The following is a 21,332-nucleotide window of genomic DNA, read 5'->3' as shown; positions in this document are numbered from 1 at the left end:
GATCTTCCCCAAATAAAACGCTCCCCGTGGAAAGGAAACCCTGTCAGTAGTTTCTTACAAGGGGTTTCAGCCGACCAGTTCTTCAACCCGAGTAATCTGCGCATATGAACTAAAGAGAGTGTGAGACGGGAGGACTGTTGTATGGAGTCCTTGACATCATCTATTGCAAAGCATAATGCCTTGGGAAAGTCAGCCAATTCCCGAGCCTGTTGAGCCGGGCTATCCTTCAAGACCACCTTTAACTGGTCTTTTAAGACTTGGCAAATACCAATAGCCACTACCGCAGGTTGGGCTACCCCTCTAGCTGTAGCGAACAAGGTTTTTAACAGCGTCTCTAATCTTGTCTTTGAACACTTGAACGTTGTCCACCGGACAGGTCAAAGTCTTGTTTACGCAGGATATAGCTGCGTCCACCGTGGGGACGCCCCACTTCTTAGTGAACTTCTCCTCCATGGGGTATAAAACCGAAAACTTTTTAGGAGGAAGAAAAGATCTATCCGGATATTCCCAATCCTTGTAGATAAGACCTTCCAGTAGGGGATGAACTGGGAAGGAATAGTTAGCTTGAGGAGCTTTTAAAGAGCCTTCACTTACCTGATCCAACGCCGCAGGACTCTGCACACACAGACAGCCCAATCTTTGCCCATCACGGAGAGCAAAGTCTGCAGATCTTCAGGAACCGGGGTCCATGGACAGGAACACCACACCCCTGGACCCATTTCGCACCCTGTCAGTAAGCTTTTGGTATTGGGAAATTGACCAAAGTACTGAATACCCAGGATTCAGCCCTTACAGGCCAAACCCCGTTCTTCTCAACCGGGGCCCGGGTAACGGCAACTTTGGCTAAGAAGCACTTTGGACGGATCCAGATTTTATGGAGGCTTTTTACATTCAGCATGGATCCCTCCAGTGGAGCTCCTTAGAGCACATGTTCACTCGTGACCAACACCTTAAAAACTGAGGTACTCCTGGTATGGGAGGGGTTATATAGGGGAGAAAACTTCATGCCTTAAGGGCGTGCCAGTGTCCATCACCTGAAGGTAGACTCTATAACCCACATAGTAATTACTATGCTTCTCTGTGTCCCGTGATGTACAAGAAAGAAAGTCTGTATTGCTGTGTTTACAGGCCGCGTTTAGTGGCGTTTGCGTTTAGAAGCGTTTAAAAAAAAAAGGATTTTTTTCAAATGGGCAAAAACAATAAGACTGCGTTAAGCAGCGTTTGGCGTCGGAAACTTTGGCGCCTGAACTCATTTTTTTGCCTTAAAAAAAGGCCTATAAACGCAACTGCCTAAAAACGACAGTAAACAAACCTGTGTACATGTACACATAAGATAAACGGTGAATGAGTTCAGGGGCAGTTCAAAAAAAGTGTCCAACTGCCTCTGAACGTCCGTTTAGCAGCAGCAGTGTACATGGGGCCTTACAAGGTCCTGCCCTTAGGAGGATGGACACTAAGATTTGCTCCTCTCCAAAGAAATTATCCTCCAATGGGTCTGGCATAACAATTTCCAACTTGACCTCAGAATCTATAGTTTATCAGCCTTATACAGTGCTTCATCATTCTACCAGCTCTGCCACAGAAACTAATGTTTACAAGGATATTTTTCTACTAGAATAGCAAAATGCTTCTGTATAAGTTACAATGATCTTAAAAGGCTACTTAGGCACAACGCACTGGTTTGATCAGAGAGCGACTGGGAAAACTTAAACTCACAGAAGGTGGACACTCATTAGACTGACAAGGCAGCTCCTCAGAAGATGCTTCCTCAGTTTTGCAAGACTTTGACTGACCCTTTTGCCAAAGCTGGTGATTTGATTCTACAAAGGTCCCTGAAAGAAAACAAAGTAAAGTGATGCTGAGAAGCAAAGAAGAGAAAAACTTATATTCTACTTTGGATTACATATATCTGTTACAGGAGACATTTTGTAACATACTAGCTCCTGATCTCAAAGCCGATCTAAAATGCATGCCTATACAGTGTATATATATATATATATATATATATATATATATATATATATAGCTAGTATGCACACCCGCTTCACTCTTTAGGCACTGACCTTAACCTAGCGCAAGACTGTAAACACTTCCTTTGGAAATTACCAAATCTGTTTAGACTCAATAAGCTGATGTAAAATAGCAGCGGTCACTAAACCTGAATGGGTGGCAGGATCTTTACACATATAAGTTGATTTACTAAAGGCAAATAGCCTGTTCTTTTGCAAAGGAATTTCCTTTAGCTGCGCTTTGCAAATAATACCCAATCACAGTATTTTTTCTTGCACATAATTGGATGATGGAAGTCAGCAAAGCTTCACCTTACTCAATAAGTTATGTTTTTTTCCACGTAGAAACTTACTAGAAGGAAAATATTCCGCCACACCACTGGACAGATTTGTGCAAGAGCCTATTCACACAGGGGCGGCACGACTTTGGGGGCGACTCGGCAAGGCAATCTCAAGACGACTTGAGAGGCGACTTGCAAAACGACTTCTGTATTGAAGTCAATGCAAGTCACCCCCAAAGTCGTACAAGAACCTTTTTCTAAGTCAGAGCGACTTGCGTCGCTCCTATTAGAATGGTTTTATTGAATAGAGCGGAGCGTGACTTGTCAGATGGCTGAGTCGCCTGACGAGTCGCCCCTGTGTGAACCGGCTCTAAGCGTTTGGAAAAGTAAAAAAAAAAAACAATTGTGTAACAAGATGCTAGCACAGAATTCTGTCAAAGGTTTCCCCATGTTAGTACCCGAGAGGTCTTCGCTTTTATTCTCAGACATTAAAATTATAGACAAAAAGGTTTTGTCTAGTGCAGTAGAATATTAAAGTTCTTGGTCCTGTAACCAGGAGCTTACTCCATGTGCAGGTTTCCAAAATATCTGAACATGATCTAAATAGCACTTTCTGCTAAATTATCAGACTTGAATTCCAATGCTGAAGCTTGAAAGGAAGGCCTAATGCCGCGTACACACGGTCGTTTTTCGGCATGAAAAAAAACGTAGATTTCAGCATGTCCAAAAAACGAAGTTTTTCCAACTTCATCATTAAAAACGATTTTGCCCACACACCATCGTTTTTGAAAAATGATGAACAAAGCGCGGTGACATACAACACGTACGACGGCACTCTGAAGGGGGAAGTTCTATTCGCCTTTGGGCTGCTTTTAGCTGATTCCTTGTTAGTAAGAGACGATTCACGCTTTTTTGTCTGTTACAGCGTGATGAATGTGCTTACTCCATTATGAATGGTAGTTTTACCAGAACGAGCGCTCCCGTCTCATAACTTGCTTCTGGGCATGCGCTGGTTTAAAACGTCGTTTTAGCCCACACACGATCATTTTTTTACAATGCGAAAAACTACATTTTTCAGAAGCCAAAAAACACACGATCATTTTAAATAACGTTTTTAAAAACATAGTTTTTTTTCATGCCGAAAAACGACCGTGTGTACGCGGCATCATTGGTGCTCATGGTAAAAAAAAAATCACAAAAATCTTTTAACACCTACATTTATAAAGCAGGGACATCCAACATGAATTTATTGAAAAAATGCGTTAACACTTTGCAAACATAGGTGGCCAAAGAAAAAATTGACGTCTATTCACCAGATTTTTATATGTTTTATCTTGCCAATGAGAAATCAACAACTCCTCACAATCACCCCCTATTCATGTCATCAGTGTTTGGCGGCACCTTTATTTGTGAGCAAACATTTTCAAAAGGATGAAGCACAAAAAGGGCAACATTAGAACCAAAATAGCCGATAAGGACCTTGGAATTCATTGAGAATTGCTACTACATCCAACTAACAATTTTGCACAAGCTCAGCTTACCAATAGAAGTTGGAGAAGTTGCTTGACTTGTACTTTCATTATTAGTATCTTGATTTCTGATTACCTTGAACACACACAAAATATGTAGAGTACATGAATACAATTGCAAGAAAGATTGTCTCAAGGCAAGAGGACCATATTGGCCTCTGGTATATTTAAAATTATACTAAATGTTCTACAGCACTCAACAACCCCTTTTTACCTGTAGGTAAAAATCACAAATGACGTTTACTACCGCTTTAAGTACGCTCACGTCAACCTTCTAAAGATTTGGAAACCTTGGCTTCAATATGCCTTCCCCCTGCTTCCTCCGGCTAGTATTGGATGGCCATGACCGCTCCGCCTGGCGACCCTGAGTCCATATCCCCATTGTCCTTCCTCCCTCTATTTTCTCTTCTCTTGGCCCCCCTTTCTTCCACCCCTTTTTCTTTGCTTTGTCTTTCCTTTCTTTCTTCTCCTCCTGGGGTTTTGCCCCCTCTCTCGTTCTTCTTGATTTTCTTATGCTCTTTGAGTGCGTAACCTGTATTGCACCGTTTCAGGGAATTAGCCTGTCCAGGCTTGACATGGATATCCTTGTGGATATTCCTGGACCTTGTTTTTCAGCTGTTCATGCTCCTTGAACATAATCATTGCTACTTTTCCCTTTTTGCTTGACAACACATGAAGCTCTGATCTGTTTTCGGTTGTCATTCCAAGCCCCTGTGTGGGCAGATTGGATGCTTCATTGTTATCCTTTGAAATAATTGGAATCCTTAGAAAAATGGAATAAAAATATTTGTACCAGAATATAAAATTTTACTGACTCCTTAACAGTGAGTCGATTTGAGGCCTGTTCACATTGCCGACACACTAAACTGGAGCAGTTTAGTGTGCGGGCAGCTGTTAGTTTTGGCTGCAGTGAGGTGTCGGTAGGGGCGGCATGATGGATGTTTTTATTTTTTGTGCCAACTTTATTTGAAATGCACAAAGTGACACGTGACGTGCTGCCTTCCTGTGCGCTGCAATAAAATGCAGCATGTCTGCATTACCTTACAAAGTCCTCCAAACTCTGCCCCAGCTACATCACTAACCTAGCCTCAAAATACCAACCTAATCGTTCTCTTCATTCCTCCCAAGACCTCCTGCTCTCTAGCTCCCTTGTCACCTCCTCCCATACTTGCTTCTAGGACTTTTCTTGAGCCTCTCTTATCCTATGGAACTCCCTACCCCAATCTGTCTCACTGTCTCCTACTCTGTTTGCTTTTAGACAATCCCTGAAAACCCTTCTCTTCAGATAAGCCTATCCTACTCCTATCTAACAACTGTAGTTATACTTTCTCCATCAGCTCATCCCCCACAGCTATTGCTGTTTGTATCACTTGACACCGCCCCCCCCCCCCCCTTACATTGTAAGCTCTAACGAGAAGGGCCCTCTGATTCCTCCTGTATTGAAACTCTACTGTCTGCCCTCATGTTGTTGTGCGCTGCACAAACTGTTAGCATGTAAATCCTGTATAATAATAATAATTGCAACTCACAAGGCACATAGAAAATGATTGCTTTCTATGTGCCCTATATGTAACAGGTGATCATCCAGTGAAAGGGAAAATCGACAATCACCACACTATATGTGAACGGGTCCCTACTGAAACTTTGTTCTGGTGCCCTGGTTAAGATTGTAAAATCTTTTTAACATGGTCTATTTCCTGACTGGTGATAACACTCTGCCACTGTCTGACCTCCAGGTAATTTCCCTGAAGTGTGTGCCCAAATTATTTATGAATAGGTTTTATATACCTATACGCAACACACTTCCCACATGACCTATACCAAAAAAAATAATAATCATGCTTACCATTTTCATTTCCTCCCCATAGGTTTTAACAACAGCACTTTCAATGTCATGCTCATTTTCAAAATAAATCCTCACATGCTTTGTCTCCTTGGTATTAATTACAATATGTGTTTTGGGGTATATTTCCAATTGTTTTTGCTTGCATACTTCTAAGGGGAAAATATTAATAAAAATCTATGGTTACAAAGCATTAATGAAATTGGCATTTTTATTACCGGATCCAAAAACAAAACCACACTTGAAAGCGACCATGCTTATCATTTTAACTTCTGTAATGTTCAGAAAAAAACAAGTAGAAAGTTTAGCTTTAGTACCAACAGCCTTACTTTTAAATGTTAACCATTCATACAACTATATTAGGTATATTAGTATTGGAACACTCGAGAACTGGTTATGTAGGCATTGCTGCTATAGAGCCTTTATATTATATTTAAATCTGTTTTATAAAGTTTTTTTTTTTTAAATAAGCATAATCTGAAAAAATATATATATTTCTGCCTTAAGAAACATATAAAACATTAACCACTTTCTTACTGGGCACTTAAACCCCCTTCCTGCCCAGACCAATTTTCAGCTTTCAGCGCTGAAGCACTTTGAATGACAAAACCCAATACCCAAAAGATATTTTTATAATTTACCGGCCGTCGCGGGCCCTCCGTGCGCCCCACCTCTCCCGCCACGCGATCGCTGCGGCCGCACGACGGCCGGTAATTGAGGCTGCGGCTTTGCAGGTTTGTGAAGGCCCAAGCTTCCTTCTGTGACCTGGCGCCATTTGGTGGTGGCCGTTGGCATTACAAGCCCCCAAACATTATATATTTTTTTTATTCTAACACCCTAGAGAATAAAATGGCGATCGTTGCAATAGTTTGTCACACCGTATTTGCGCAGCGGTCTTACAAGCACACTTTTTTGGGGAAAAATACATTTTTTTTAAATTAAAAAATAAGACAACAGTAAAGTTATCCCAATTTTTTTTTTTATATTGTGAAAGATAATGTTACGCCGAGTAAATTGATACCCAACATGTCACGCTTCAAAATTGCATCCGCTCGTGGAATGCCGACAAACTTTTACCCTTTAAAATCTCCATAGGCGACGTTTAAAAAATTCTACAGGTTGCATGTTTTGAGTTACAGAGGAGGTCTAGGGCTAGAATTATTGCTCTCGCTCCAACGATACCTCACATGTGTGGTTTGAATACGGTTTACATATGCGGGCGCTACTCAGGTATGTGTTTGCTTCTGCGCGCGAGCTTGGCGGGACGGGGCGTGTTTTCTGGCTCCTAACTTTTTTAGCTGGCTCCTAGATTCCAAGCAAATTTGTCAAACCCTGGCGTATAGTGATTGGTTTGCGCAAAAGTTATAGCGGCTACAAAATAGGGGATAGAATTCTGACATTTTTTTATTATTATTATTTTTTTTACTAGTAATGGCGGCGATCTGCGATTTTTGTCAGGACTGCGACATGGCGGACACATCGGACACTTTTGACAAATTTTTGGAACCATTCAAATTTACACAGCGAACAATGCTATAAATATGCACTGATTACTGTATAAATGTGACTGGCAGGCAAGGGGTTAACACTAGGGGATGAGAAAGGGTTTAAATGTGTTCCCTACTATTGATTCTAACTGTTGGGAGATGGGACTGACTGGGGGAGGTGACCGATCTGTGCCCCCATGTACAAGGGACACAGCATCGGTCTCCTCTCTCCCTGACAGGAAGTGGAGCTCTGTGTTTACACTCAGATTCACATCCCTGCTCTGTCACAGCCGATCACGGGTACCTGGAGGACATCGCGGCCGCCAGGCACGTGCATCGGCATCTCAGTGACGCGCCAGGCACACGCGCGCCCCCCCAGTGTCCGGAGGACCCGAGGCCGTAAAAAGACGGCCTCCCGCCATTTTAGAGCCACCTTGTGGCCGTCTTTTTACCATGGCCCAGGTCTGAAGAGGCTTTTCCAGGCAAAAATTTAGAAATAGCATTTGCATTTTAAAGCAGAACTTCAGTAATTTATTCAACTTTCCATCAAATTCTCTGCCCTTGTTGTCTTAACTTTGAATAATACATTTTTTTTTTCTGCCAGTAAATACCTTATATAGCCCACTTCATGTTTCTTATCTTGTAAAAAGCCTAAGCTTATGACATCATGCACAGCTCTCTCTCACTCTTGTGAGAGTTTGCCAGGAAGGGAGGGGGGATAAGGCAGAAGAGGGCCATGGGAGCTGCTGAGCTGGAGGTGTGCCTCTGTAAATCCAGGAATTGAAAAAGGCAGCAGCTTCAGCTGCCCACAGTTAAAATGGTTGCAGCCAGAATCAGTGAAGGGAGATTTCTGCAGCATATTTGGCAAGTACACAGCCATAGTGTATATATATAAATAAAATATGCAAAGTGGTTGGAGGGAAGCTTCATAATGGCAAAGATGTTATTATTACAAATTATGACTGCAGTTCCTCTTTAAAATACTGTATGTCATTCAGTCCAATCAAATCAAACATTTAAAAAGATGCATCCAATTAAGATATTTTACAACTTAACCCACTTAAAATCACTTACTTCGTAAGCTGTGTCTCCCTACACTGTGTGCATCAATAGGAACACGCAGCCCTATAGCTTAGAAAGACAATGTACCCATCTCCAAACTAACTGGCCCTAGCCTGCCCTGTCCACTGTTAACACTTTCCTGTGAAGATTGGACATTTAGGGAAGCAGCAATGAGGGAGTAAGAGCCAGATGCAAGTGTTGGAGTAAGCGTTTTAGCTAATAGTTTAATGGGGGATTTTTTTTATGTGCTCAATGTGTTAAGCTTAAAAAACACTGAGGGTTCAATACTACTTTAAAGAGGTATTAAACCCAAAAGCAAACATTTATGATACTGCAGCTTATTAATTTTTAGATGTGATGGCTACATGCGTTTTATTTTTTAGCATTTCTTTCCCTCATTTTCGCCTGGTGTTTAACCACCGTACAACGATATACGTCTGCAAAATGGCACGGCTGGGCACAAGGGCGTACATGTACGTCCCCTTTAAGATCCCAGTCATGGGTCACGAGCGCGCCGCCGGCGACCCGGTCCTCTTCTCCGGGACCGTCCCCGCGGGAACAGCGATCGCCGCCGACGTCCCACTATTGGGTCACAGAGAGGCAGAACGGGGAGAGGCAAGTGTAAACAAACCTCTCCCTGTGGTTCCTAGTGAGCCTGTCACAGATTGTCTGTTCCCTGTCATACGATCAGCGACATCTGTTCCCTGTCATACGATCAGCGACATCACACGCCCAGCTACGCCCCCCCCCCCCCCACAGTAAGAATCACTCCCTTAGGGCACACTTAACCCCTACAGCGCCCCCTCCTGGTTAACCGCTTTACTGCCAGTGTAATTGTTACAGTAACCGGTGCATTTTTATTGCACTGTTCGCTGTAAAAATTACAATGGTCCCAAAATAGTGTCAAAAGTGTCCGATGTGTCCGCTATAATGTCGCAGCCATGATAAAAAAATAAAAAAAAACGCTGATCGCCACCATTACTAGAAAAAAAAATATTAATAAAAATGCCATAAAACTATCCCCTATTTGGTAGACGCTATCAATTTTGCGCAAACCAATCAATAAACGATTATTGCAATTTTTTTTTTACCAAAAATATGTAGAAGAATACGTATCGGCCTAAACTGAGAAAAAATATATATTTTTGGGGGATATTTATTATAGCAAAAAGTAATATTGATTTGTTTTCAAAATTGTCGCTCTATTTTTGTTTATAGCGCAAAAAATAAAAACCGCAGAGGTGATCAAATACCACCAAAAGAAAGCTCTATGTGTGGGGGGAAAAAGGACACCAATCTTGTTTCGGAGCCACGTCGCACGAACGCGCAATTGTCAGTTAAAGCGACGCAGTGCCAAATCGCAAAAGGTGGCCTGGTCTTTAAGCTGCATAATGGTCCGGGGTGCAAGTGGTTAAGCTTAGGCAGCCGGGTGGGTAATAAAAGCAACTGGCTATCTGAAAGACGCCAAACTATGTTAATTACAGAATTGCCAGGCAAAAAATAAAAGAAACTTGAAAATAAGATTTTTTTTTTTATATAATTAATAACTAGTAATCTGCAAAGAATTATATTACGTCTTTGGGGTTCAGATAAACTTTGAGGCTTGCAAGACACTGACACTAGCTGCAACCATTTTTACTTACTCTTGTGGCCACCATCATTCATGTTTTACCCACCCCAGCAAGTAGTAAACTTGCAAACACTGCTAGACAAGCTTGCAGTTTTATTCTTTGAAAAGACCTTTATTAGCCAAAAACCCTTCTATATGCTTTGTATTGTTTAACATGAACGTGTTTACTGCTGCACGCTCTTGTCTACAATGCACTGTACTATATACCAAAACAGTCTGAAAAAAAAGACTTCTCGGAGTCTTAATTATTCCCATTTTTGACAATAGTACAAGGAAAAAAAGTGTCAAGTGTAATGCCTCGTACACGCGATCGGAATTTCCGATGGAAAAAGTCTGACGGGATTTTTTCATCGGATATTCCGACCGTGTGTATGCCCCATTGGGCTTTTTCCGTCTGAAATTCCGCCGGAGTTAGAAAGAGAACATGTTTTCGGAAATTCCGTTCTTCTGTATGGAACTCCGACAGAGAAAAAAAAACGCATGCTCGGAAGCATTAAACTTTTTCTAGGCTTGTCGTAGTGTTGTATGTCACCGCGTTTTTTGACGGTCAGAATTTGGTGTGTCTGTGTGTATGTTAGACAGCTTGAACGGAATTCCGTCGTAAAAATGGAAACTCCGATCGTGTGTACAGGGCATTACACTTCAACCATCTTGTACGAACAAATACAACATTAATAATGGGAATTTTGATTTACTGTGATCAGGTACTGCACTTTGTACTTAAAAGTGGAGGTTCACCCTCAAAAAAATCGGAACAGGCTTCCGAACGGCGCAATACTGCGCGTCACAGGTTGCCGAAAAAACCTGAACGCCGGTGCGGCTCTATACGGCGCCTGCGCACCGACGTTCAGGTTCTGTCGGCAACCTGTGACGCGCAGTATGTGCCGTTCGGAAGCTTGTCAATCACAGGCAGTGCTTGGGAACGCCCACTCCCGCGGGATTGCCGTGAGGTGAAAATCGTGATAAAGAGGTACGTGCTGAGAAAAAAAAAAAAAAAAACACTGGCATTCTGTCGGTAGGATGGCTCGACTCCATGTCATGTCAGAAATTTTTTTGAGGGTGAACCACCACTTTAATTCTTTGCTCCTTGCATCATCTACTGCATAAGACTACACGCTTGTCATATATTTTATAACTAAAAAAGAGACAATGTTTTGGATATGTGGTTTCACGTGCTCCCTTTTCCTATAAATATAAGGTTATGTCACATTATCCAGATGCCAGCTCTTAATAATCGTTAACATATACTCAAATCTGAAGTGTTGCCCATAAAAAAGAGTCGGGCTGTTTATGACTAGGCCTTTGTGTCTAGTTACAGCATAATTTGTGAAACCAAAAGTACCTTGCAGGTTGTAACCAGCTATAGAACCTTTCGATAATCTGACTGAATCCCAAAGGACTCCCTAGAGCAAGACAAAACAGATATTAAAATAATCATTACTCTTACGCCAAATATAATCAATACAAAAAAGTAAATACTTGATTCCAACATTCAGATTTCTGTTACTTTAGGCTTCATGTACACTACAGCTCCTAAACTTGAGCTTTTGGCATTTTTTTAGCCAAAGCTCCCAAACTCAACTCCATAAAAGCCTATGTGTCAATGTACACATAGGCGTTTAGCATAGTTTAGGAGCTGCTGCAGTAAGGGGAGGAGCTTCAACTTCCCGCAACTGAACGCAGAAAAATTATGAGTATCTGGGGATAGGCTGTCCCCAGATAGATAAACCTGGCTGTCCAGGCAGCAGGAATAGGGTCAGGTGGCTGGAGGTGACCTGCAGGCAGACAGCAGGAACAAAAAATAAATAAAAAGGAGTGTTGCATTTGTCGCTTCTCTTGATGAGAAAGTGCAGGCATGCAACACCCCATCCAGTGGATATCAGCACTCAGTCCTTCAACAGCGGAGCTTTCCCTTTTGGGTGAAGCTCCACATTAATGTTACAGGGAGGCTCCCTGGCACATAGGCAGGGTTGCAACTGTGACCCCCCAACGCTACGCCAATGGAAAAGGGAATAGCCGCTCCAGGTGGGAACCCAGATGAAAATCCTCCCCTGCAGATAACTCAGGTGCAGGCAATGCACTTAGCAAAGCAGGAACAAAAAGTGTCTCTGGACAGCCGCACTCTGAACAAATTGTAGCCCTTATTAAAAGAAGGACAGCACTACAAGTCACAGCAAAATTAAATAAAAACCTGACTGCCGACGCGTTGCGCACTGAAACTAGTGCTTAGTCATAGCTTACGCCAGTGGAACCATCATAAAACACTTGTTGCCTGCTGATCTAAGATCTGTAGAATAACTTGAATATGGGATAGTAAGGGAGAGCAGTTAGTTTAAATAAAACCGTTTTGCTATCCTTTACAAAGTGCTACACAGACAGTGTAAAGCACAAACATTAAAAAGGAAGAAAACCCTCTCCTAGGAAAAAAAAACCCTGCAAGACAAAAAGCATAATGCACAGCATACTAGCTCATTATGAATTACTTACCTGAGAACAAAGCCCCCGCAGCGGTCCTCGGACACCTCCTCCGTTGCCGCCATGATACCCAAAGTGACTTCCGGGTATCGCTGCTCTGGCACTGGGACTGGCTGGAGCAGCGATGACGTCACTCCAGCGCATGCATGCGGGAGCCGGCACTAACGGCCACTAACGGCATTATCGGCATTAGTAGCGGCATGCACAGTGCGCCTGCGCCGTAGACATCCATGCCGTCTTTCTTGGAAATATCTCCTTAATGGTGTAGGTTAAGGAGTAAGGATGAGCTCCAGCGTGTTTGCACAGTCCAGGAAGTCGGCACCTCGCTGCGCTAATCACAGCCAGGAAGATGCTCGGCTGCAGAGATCGGGAAATGTCTCCCTACCCGTGAAAAGCGCAGCGCGGTGCCGACTCCCTAGCGGGCTCTGCACATGGACTGTGCAAACACGCCGGAGCTCATCCTTATTAAGAAGACATTTCTTGCACCTACAGGTAATTCTTAAAGTGGAGGTTCACCCAAAAAGTAATTTTTTAACATTAGATTGATGCTCATTTTGTGAAGGGGAATCGGTTGGTTTTTTTAAAATCGAAGCAGTACTTACCGTTTTAGAGAGAGATCTTCTCCGCCGCTTCCGGGTATGGGCTGCGGGACTGGGCGTTCCCATTTGATTGACAGGCTTCTGACGGTCGCATCCATTGCGTCACGATTTTCCGAAAGTAGCCGAACGTCGGTGCGCAGGCGCCGTATAGAGCCGCACCGACGTTCGGCTTCTTTCGGCTACTCGTGACGCGATGGATGCGACCGTCGGAAGCCTGTCGGAAGACTGTCAATCAAATTCAGACTCCCAGTCCCGAAGACCATACCCGGAAGCGGCGGAGAAGATCTATCTCTAAAACGGTAAGTACTGCTTCGATTTAAAAAAAAAACACCCGATTACCCTTGACAAAATGAGCATCAATCTAATGTTAAAAAAAAAATTTTCGGGTGAACTCCCGCTTTAATCTAGGCTTACCTGTAGTTTAAAGTGGTGTGTAAGGGTTTACAACCACTTTAACACAGCTGAGTGAAGTGAGTCTTGATTTTTTTTACAAATATACGCTGTACCATCAAGTGTGCTTACTTCTACAAAGTCTTTTGGAACAGAAGTCACCTCCAATTGTTTTAAAAAAAATATATAAAAAACAAAAAAACAAACATACATTTTCTGCAGGACAGAAAAGGCAGCAATGCTTCATAGAACATTGTTACAAATGGTTTAATATACGATGACAGAGGAAGAAATGGTTTCTGGCATTCCGTGCTGCAGCCATACTTTTTCTGAAGTATGACATCCGGAAACGATAATCTCAGCCTTTGCTATTAAGCAACATATTTTCACACAGTTGGTTCATCAGACACTATTGGTAAATGTTGCCAATATTTTTAAAGACTATTCATTTTTAATTCTTACCTTTGGGTTTTGTATGTAAAATGAAATGCTATTACTTCCAATGTTGAAATCAATCCAAAAGTGTTCAAGTTTACTATCCTGAGGCCTAGTCAACTTAAAGACAAATAGGCAAAATTCACCACAATGCAATCATTCAACCTGATGGTAACTTAAAAGAGTATGTCAAGGCATAATAGAAAAAAACAAAACAAAAAAAAAAAACATTTAAAGCGGAGCCGTTAAAAAAATATTAAGCAGCTGCTGACTTTTAATATATGGACAACTACCCGTCCTGGAGTCCAGCGACGTCTGCAGCAGAAGACGAGCAATCACTCGTCTATCTGCTGCCCCCACCGCCATCCTCGGTGAGGGAACCAGGAAGTGAAGCGTTCAGGCTTCACTGCCCGATTGCCTACGGCACATGCGCAAGTCGCGCAGCACCGCCCTCTCTGGTCCCCGATGTGTTCTGGAAGCCGTGTGTTTCCCAGAAGACAAACGGGCGGGGGCAGGAAGTGACGCACTACCCGCAGAATCCCTGCAGAGAGGACTCCCGAAAGTGGGTGCAAATACCTGTCTTAGACAGGTATCTGCACCCCCCTGAAAGGTGTCAAATGTGACACCAGAGGGAGGGAGGGTTCTGCTGAGCGGAAACTTTAACATATTTGTGCAAGTACCAAAAAATACCGGTTTGATTTTCCAGAAGTATCAACTCGAAGACCAGGCCTTGTAAAAATCAGTATTTGTTTCCTAGAAAATTGCCTAGAACCCCCAATAAAATTTAGCACGCAAAAATTGCATTTGAAACACTGCTGCGCAAATACAGAAAAAAAAAGACATAAAAAAATTGCAACATCCACCATTTTATTTTCTAGGGTATATATATATATATATTCATCCAGTGCATTCAGAATATCTGCCCTGACAGCTGATTTGTGTTTAATATTGGGATTGAACTTCCATTCCGGTTTTTTTGCACAATATTCTTTATATATTTTTGCACATTCGCCTTATGAGTATTATATATTTTGGACTCACTATTCACTATTTGAGTAAATATATATTTATATTTGGACTCACTATTCTCTTTGCATTTAATACTATATGCTGATTATTTGTCAGCTCTTACATTTATCTTGTTTATGTGATATCACTATTCCATTAGTGTGATATGTTGCGCAGAATCACCATTTATTTTTATTTATATATATATATATATATATTTTTTTTTTTTTTTTTAAGAGACCCTAGAAAATAAAATGGTGGATGTTGCAATTTTTTTATGTCTTTTTTTATGCATTTGCGCAGCAGCTTTTCAAATGCAATTTTTGCATGCTAAATATGAATGCACAAAAACACTATATAATGCCCAATTGTTTGGTAAAATATAAAAGATGATGTTACGCTGAGTAAATAGATACCAAACATTTGCATATAATACTTGGTATGCAAATTTACTGAATCGTAAAGGTTAAAAAGTATTCGACTTGTTTTGTCTTTTCTTGGCAATAATGTGTCCAAAAAAGCCAGAATTCTCATAGTGTGCCTAATTAACCACTTCATTACCAGAGGTCCTTGAAACCTAGATGCCTAGACCAAATTTAGCAGTATCATTATATTAGAGCTTTATTGTGTCAAAAGCTTAAAGTCTTACAGTTTGTTTTCTTTAAAAAGCAGCCAAAGCCCGAGTAGAAAAGCATTTTCCCTGCCAGCAGCTTCAGGACGGGACCCTTGCTCTTTGTGGGTAAGCAACAATTTCTTTTTCAGAGGTCACACCCCCTGCTGAGTCACAGCCAGAGCTCTCCAATCAGTGGAAAGCATGAGCTTTGTTAGTTGCTCAATAGGGGGCATGTCATATCTCTACAATGGGATCACTGCTTCCCCACAAAGGGCAATCGTTTGGATGTTGCTTTTTTATGTTACCTGTATATTAACCTTTTATCTCCCTTATCCTGCACATTAATTCCCTCGTCTCCTCCCTCCCACTGTACATTAACCTCTTCACCTCCTCCCTCTGAATGACCTGTTCATTAATGATTTCTCATTATCAAGCTCCATGTTTTAGGCACCTCAATGCCAACATGCTTCAATAGTAAAAAAATAGTGTCAAAAATTAGATCACCTTTGAAGTCCAATTTCCAAAAAGGGATAATTTTCTCGAATTTCGGTACATTGTTGAATGACTTAACAATTGTCAGCCAAACAATCACAGCACTGAAAAATGCCCTGGTAATGAAGAGGGTATTACAAGTCGGTACACAAGTGATTAACCACCTGCGGTTGCTCACCAGCGATGTACCGCGGATGGGCGGCCCGCATAGGCAAAGTGACATACCAGTACACCGCTGCCTACCTCCAGGTCTTGAGTGCACGCATGTGCGCCCCGCCCCGTCCCGCCAGCACCTGCTGTGATTGTACACAGCAGGAGCCTGTCAGAAAGTCCTAGCCAATGATTCACGGCCAGGACCTGCTGATCGGCTGTGTACAATCACTGAGAGATTGTTCCCTCTGTACAGAGCCCTTTGTTGATTGTCAACACAGAGCTCTAGCTCTGTGTTGACAATCAACAAAGGGCTCAGTACAGAGGGAACGATCTCTCAGTTCCTCATCCCTAAAACGGAGATCTATTAGTAAAAGCAGCACATATTACACACAGTTAGGCACACATTTTTACCCCTTCCCAGCCAGTGTCATTAGTACAGTGACAGTGTATACTATTAGCACTAATCACTGAATTAACCACTTTAGCTCCAGAAGGTTTATCCCCCTTCATGACCTGGCCATTTTTTTGTGATACGGCACTGCTTAATTTTTTACTTTCTGCTATAATACATTGTAAAACAAAAAAATCTATTTTTTTTTCTACTAGTAATAGCGGTGATCAACGACTTCACATCGAACACCTAACTGACACTTTTTGGGGACCTGTAAAACTAATACAGTGATCAGTGCTAAAAAATATGCACAGTCACTGTACTAATGACACTGACAGGGAAGGGGTTATCAGAGGGCGATCAAAGGGTTAAATGTGTTCCCTATGAGTGATTTCTGTGGGGGTGTGCTTTGACTGGGGGAATGTAAAGATCCATGTTCCTGCTTAGCAGGAACACAAGATCATCACATACCCCTTTCACAGAACAGTAGTCTGCCTTTCTCCTAAACGTTCGGGGGGTCCCAACAGGCATCATGTTGGGACCTGCTGATTGGCTCCCACTGTGTCCAATCACAGCGGGAAGACAGCGGACCTGGAGCTGTCAGATAACGTACCAGCTATGTAATCTGGCGCAGGGCGGCTGCCCTGCCGCAGTAAATCTATGGTGGGCGGTCGCCAAGTGGTTAATGTTAATGGTAATGTTAGTCAGTTCCCCCCAGCATCAGTTACTGTTAGACTGCCCTCTGCACTACCGCAGTGCCATTATTAATCGCTGATCACCGCCGTTAGTAAAAAAACAATTACAACCATAGTTTGTAGACATAGTTACAAAGTTACATATTAGGTGAGGTTGAAAAAACACACAAGTCCAACCTATGTGTGCGATTATAGGTCAGTATTACATTGTATATCCCTGTATGTTGTGGTCGTTCAGGGGCTTATCTAATCGTTTTTTGAAACCATCGATGCTCCCCGCTGAGACCACCGCCTGTGGAAGGGAATTCCACATCCTTACTGCTCTTATAGTAAGGAATCCTCTACGTAGTTTAAAGTGGAGTTCCACCCATAAATATAACATTACATCAGTAGTTTAAAAAAAAATGTCATTAGTCCTTTAAGAAAAAATGTTTTTTTTTTTAGATTCCTTCAAAGTGTTGTTGCTAGGCAGAATAGTTAATCTTCCCATTTCCTGCACCTAGGTGCTTAAGCTTCCTAACCTACACCGCACAGACTCCTGGGAATGTAGTGGGTGTAACTTTCCAGGAGTCTGTGCACTCCCCAGTCTCGAAGAATCATGTGACTTGGACAGTACAGGTGCTGAAACCTGATCTGAAACCTATTACACTGCTTGTGCAGCACTGAGCATGTGTGAGATCTGCAAGGCTGAAATCCAGGAAGTCATACAGTCTGGCTTCATGATGCCCACACTTAAGATGGCCCCAGTCAATTTCTATTTTATAAAGTGTCTAAATGCTGTAACAACCTAACAAAACGGACCTTAGTTTACAGACTAACTTTACTAGAATACATTAAGCTTGTGTATTACAGGGGTATTTATATTTAAAAAGTGAAATTGTGGCCGGAACTCCGCTTTAAGGTTAAACCTCTTTTCCTCCAATTTTAATGAGTGGCCACGTGTCTTGTTAAACTCCCTTGCGCAAAAAAGGTTTTATCCCGATTGTGGGATCACCAGTTGGGCAATTGTAAATTGAAATCATATCCCCTCTCAAGTGTCTTCTCCAGAAAGAATAAGTTCAGTGCTTATAGTTTGATGCAATAACTTTCATGCAAACCAATCAATATACACTTAATGGGATTTTGTTTTATCAAAGTAATGTACCATAAAACTGTTGGCGCTATATAAATCCTGTATAATAATACACTTTGGCCAAAATGTATGAAGAAATTTGGATTTCTGTATTGGATATGTTTTGTAGCAGAAAGTAAAAAATATTGTTTTTTTTAATTCACACTTGTGGATCAATTTTCCGTTTTTAGCACTTGTATGGGAGTTATTAAAGTCGGATCAGAAAGGAGTAGGCCTGTAACTGGTTTGCAGCTAGTAACCATGAAGGTTTGACTGCAACAGCAAATTCCAGTTTTTTTTTTTTTTTTTTTTTTTTTTTTTTTTTTTTTTTTTTGCCACTTCAGACTTCACCACAGCGAGAGACTTGCTCATGATTTTATTCATAATTCCGTCTCTACATCAGGTTTAGCATCATTTGTGGTGCATTTCTTTTGCATATTTTTATACTTGTTATTTTTATTTTATTTATTTGTTTATTTTTATATTTTCATCTTTTTTTTTTTTTTTTTTTTTTTTTTCACCGTTTAGAACTCACTCTTTTATAGTAAGTACGGAATTTTTAAAAGGTTTTATCTGCGTGACAAAGAAATACCCAGCACCCCATCTCCCCCTCCCCAACTAAATCCCCCCTCCCCCCCCCCTACCCCCCACCCCCCCCCCCCCCGACCAGAAAACCACCCCTCCTCCCCCCACCCTACCCCCGCCCTGGACCATCCCACGACTCCACTTGATGAATTCCTTCCCTTAGTTACAAATACATTCCTATTCCTCTCTCAGGTTTTCTGCGAAACTCCAGGACTTTTTAAATTCCAGCCAGGGTGCCCACATATCCTTTTCCCCTGCCTTGTTTTTATAAGTTCCATATTTTAATTTCTCTCTCCTATAAGTATCCTCAATGGAGTCGATCCACTCCCACATTTGCGGACTTTCCAGATCTCTCCATTTTAGGGGTATCAGTCGTTTCGCTGCATTAAGCAAATGAGGGATCAATGAACCCTTATATTCCTTCTCTGGAACCTCCCCCCCGTGAAAGAGAACTACCCATGGGTTATCTTCTACTTCATTTTTTGTTATTACTTTTATCAGGGCCAAGATTTTTTTCCAATAGGCTTTGATTTTCAGGCAGTCCCACCAAAGGTGCGCCATCGTTCCTCTTGAAGCAGAACATCTCCAGCATTTCTCTGACTCACCCACTCTGAATTTGGCCATTTTATCTGGGGTGGCGTACCACCTCGTCAGACATTTAAAGTTCATCTCAGCGGTTCTTACATCCACCGCCGAGGTGTGAGTCATGTTCAGGATTCTTCCTATGGACGTTTTCCCCCTTGGGACACCTAAATCTCTTTCCCAATCTTGGATGTATTTTAACGTGTCCAACTCTTCCGTTTTCTGCAGGTAATTATAGATTTTAGATATATTTCCTTTTGAGCTTTCGGTGCTACACATTTGTTCCAAACTAGTGTACTCCTCTTGTGACCGCAAAGGGTGTGGGAGGCTCTTGACGAATGACACCAACTGCAAGTATCTCCACTCGTCAAGCGCCCTAATTCCAATCCTAAATTTGATATCGTGAAGTGTCCTAATTTTACCCTCTAGTGTTATATCTTTTAGTTGTATTCTATTTGTAATCCAATTTCCGCCTACTTCTTTTGTCCCTGGTGGAAAATATTCATTTTCTTTTAAATCTATTAAAGGTGAGTTAAATTCTGTTTTTAATTGTTTATGTAATCTATCCCAGATCCTCCACGCATTATGTGTAATTGTGTGTGTTGACTTGTGTAAAAATCTATATTGTGGTGGGTTCCAAATTAATCTCCCTAGCTGTGCCCTCGCTAATGTGCATTCAATGTGGATCCATCTTTTATCCTGGGACTCTTTAGCCCATTCTATAACCCGTGAGAGAACCGAAGCATTATAATACAATCTGATATCCGGTACCGCTAAGCCTCCCTTTTTCTTGGCCCGTTTTAGTGTTTGAGCAGACACCCTGTGTTTTTTATTATTCCAAATGTAGTTCATTATGAGGGAGTTAATTATTTTGATGTATGACGGTGGCAGATAAATTGGGACCATTTGAAACTTATATAGAATTTTTGGGATAAGAACCATTTTTACCACATTTATCCTCCCGAACCATGAGATTGGTTTATTATATATGTTTTTAATTTCTCTTTTAATTTCGTTAAGCAGGGGGATAAAATTTATTCTATATATTTTCTTGAAGTTATTTGCCAGTTTTATGCCCAGGTACTTTATCTCTTTTTGCCATGTAAAGTTATATTTCTTCCGCAGATATTGTTCTTCCTCTTTAAGAATGTTAATGTTCAGGATCTCCGTCTTTTCTGTATTCATTTTAAAGTTTGATACCTCACCATATTGTTTTAAGGTAGCTATTAATTTCGGGATAGTGACTCTTGGGCTGCTTATAAAAAATAGAATATCGTCTGCAAAGGCAGACAATTTGTGCTCGTCTTCTCCTACTTCTACTCCATTTATTTCTGGATTCTGTCGGACCATTGCCAGCAGGGGTTCCAATGAGAGGACAAAAAGGAGGGGGGACAGGGGGCAACCCTGCCTAGTTCCATTTCTCATCTCGAAGGGTGCGGAAAGAGATCCGTTGATCTTGATCCTAGCACATGGATGGAAATAGAGAGTTTTGATCCATTTGATCATCCTTGGACCTATTCCTATAAATTCTAATGTTTGTATCAGGAACCCCCAGTCTACCCTGTCGAACGCTTTCTCAGCGTCTACTGACAGGAATAGACCGGGGGTCCCTTTTTCTTTGATCTGCTCCAAGAGAAGAAGTGCCCTGACCCCGTTGTCCTTACCCTCCCTCCCAGGTATAAAGCCAACCTGGTCTGGGTGGACCATAACTGTCATCATCCCCTTCATTCGTTCGGCCAAAATTTTTGCATACAGTTTAGTATCAGCATTCAGGAGTGAGATTGGTCGGAACCCTGAGCAAATCGTGTTGTCCTTTCCCTCTTTTTTAATGACAGTGATCGTAGCTGTTAATGCCTCTCTACTCATCTCGTAGTCTAGCCCCAGGCCATTGAAGTATTGGCAAAGTCTAGGGACTAAGATGGTACTAAACCTTTGTATGTAGGCTGACGTGAAACCGTCTGG

General features: G+C 41.8%; 1 protein-coding gene across 3 annotated transcripts in view; it reads right to left on the bottom strand.

Annotated features, from left to right (window-relative positions):
* SYCP2L (synaptonemal complex protein 2 like) overlaps positions 1 to 21,332 on the bottom strand; it is a 230,406-nt gene that overhangs the window by 140,298 nt on the left and 68,776 nt on the right. For all 3 annotated transcript variants that reach the window (XM_040353720.1, XM_040353718.1, XM_040353719.1), the window contains exons 13-17: positions 13,768 to 13,860; positions 11,184 to 11,244; positions 5,666 to 5,814; positions 3,832 to 3,895; positions 1,717 to 1,832 (exon numbers count right to left, since the gene is read on the bottom strand). In XM_040353720.1, the coding sequence (XP_040209654.1) occupies positions 1,717 to 1,832; positions 3,832 to 3,895; positions 5,666 to 5,814; positions 11,184 to 11,244; positions 13,768 to 13,860 (483 nt within the window). The remainder of the gene's footprint in view (positions 1 to 1,716; positions 1,833 to 3,831; positions 3,896 to 5,665; positions 5,815 to 11,183; positions 11,245 to 13,767; positions 13,861 to 21,332) is intronic.

This window comes from Rana temporaria, chromosome 5 (genome assembly GCF_905171775.1).
Source record: "Rana temporaria chromosome 5, aRanTem1.1, whole genome shotgun sequence".
NCBI classification, from domain to species: Eukaryota; Metazoa; Chordata; class Amphibia; order Anura; family Ranidae; genus Rana; species Rana temporaria.
Note: the sequence above shows the minus strand (reverse complement) of the source record. Positions and strands in the feature narration are given on the sequence as shown.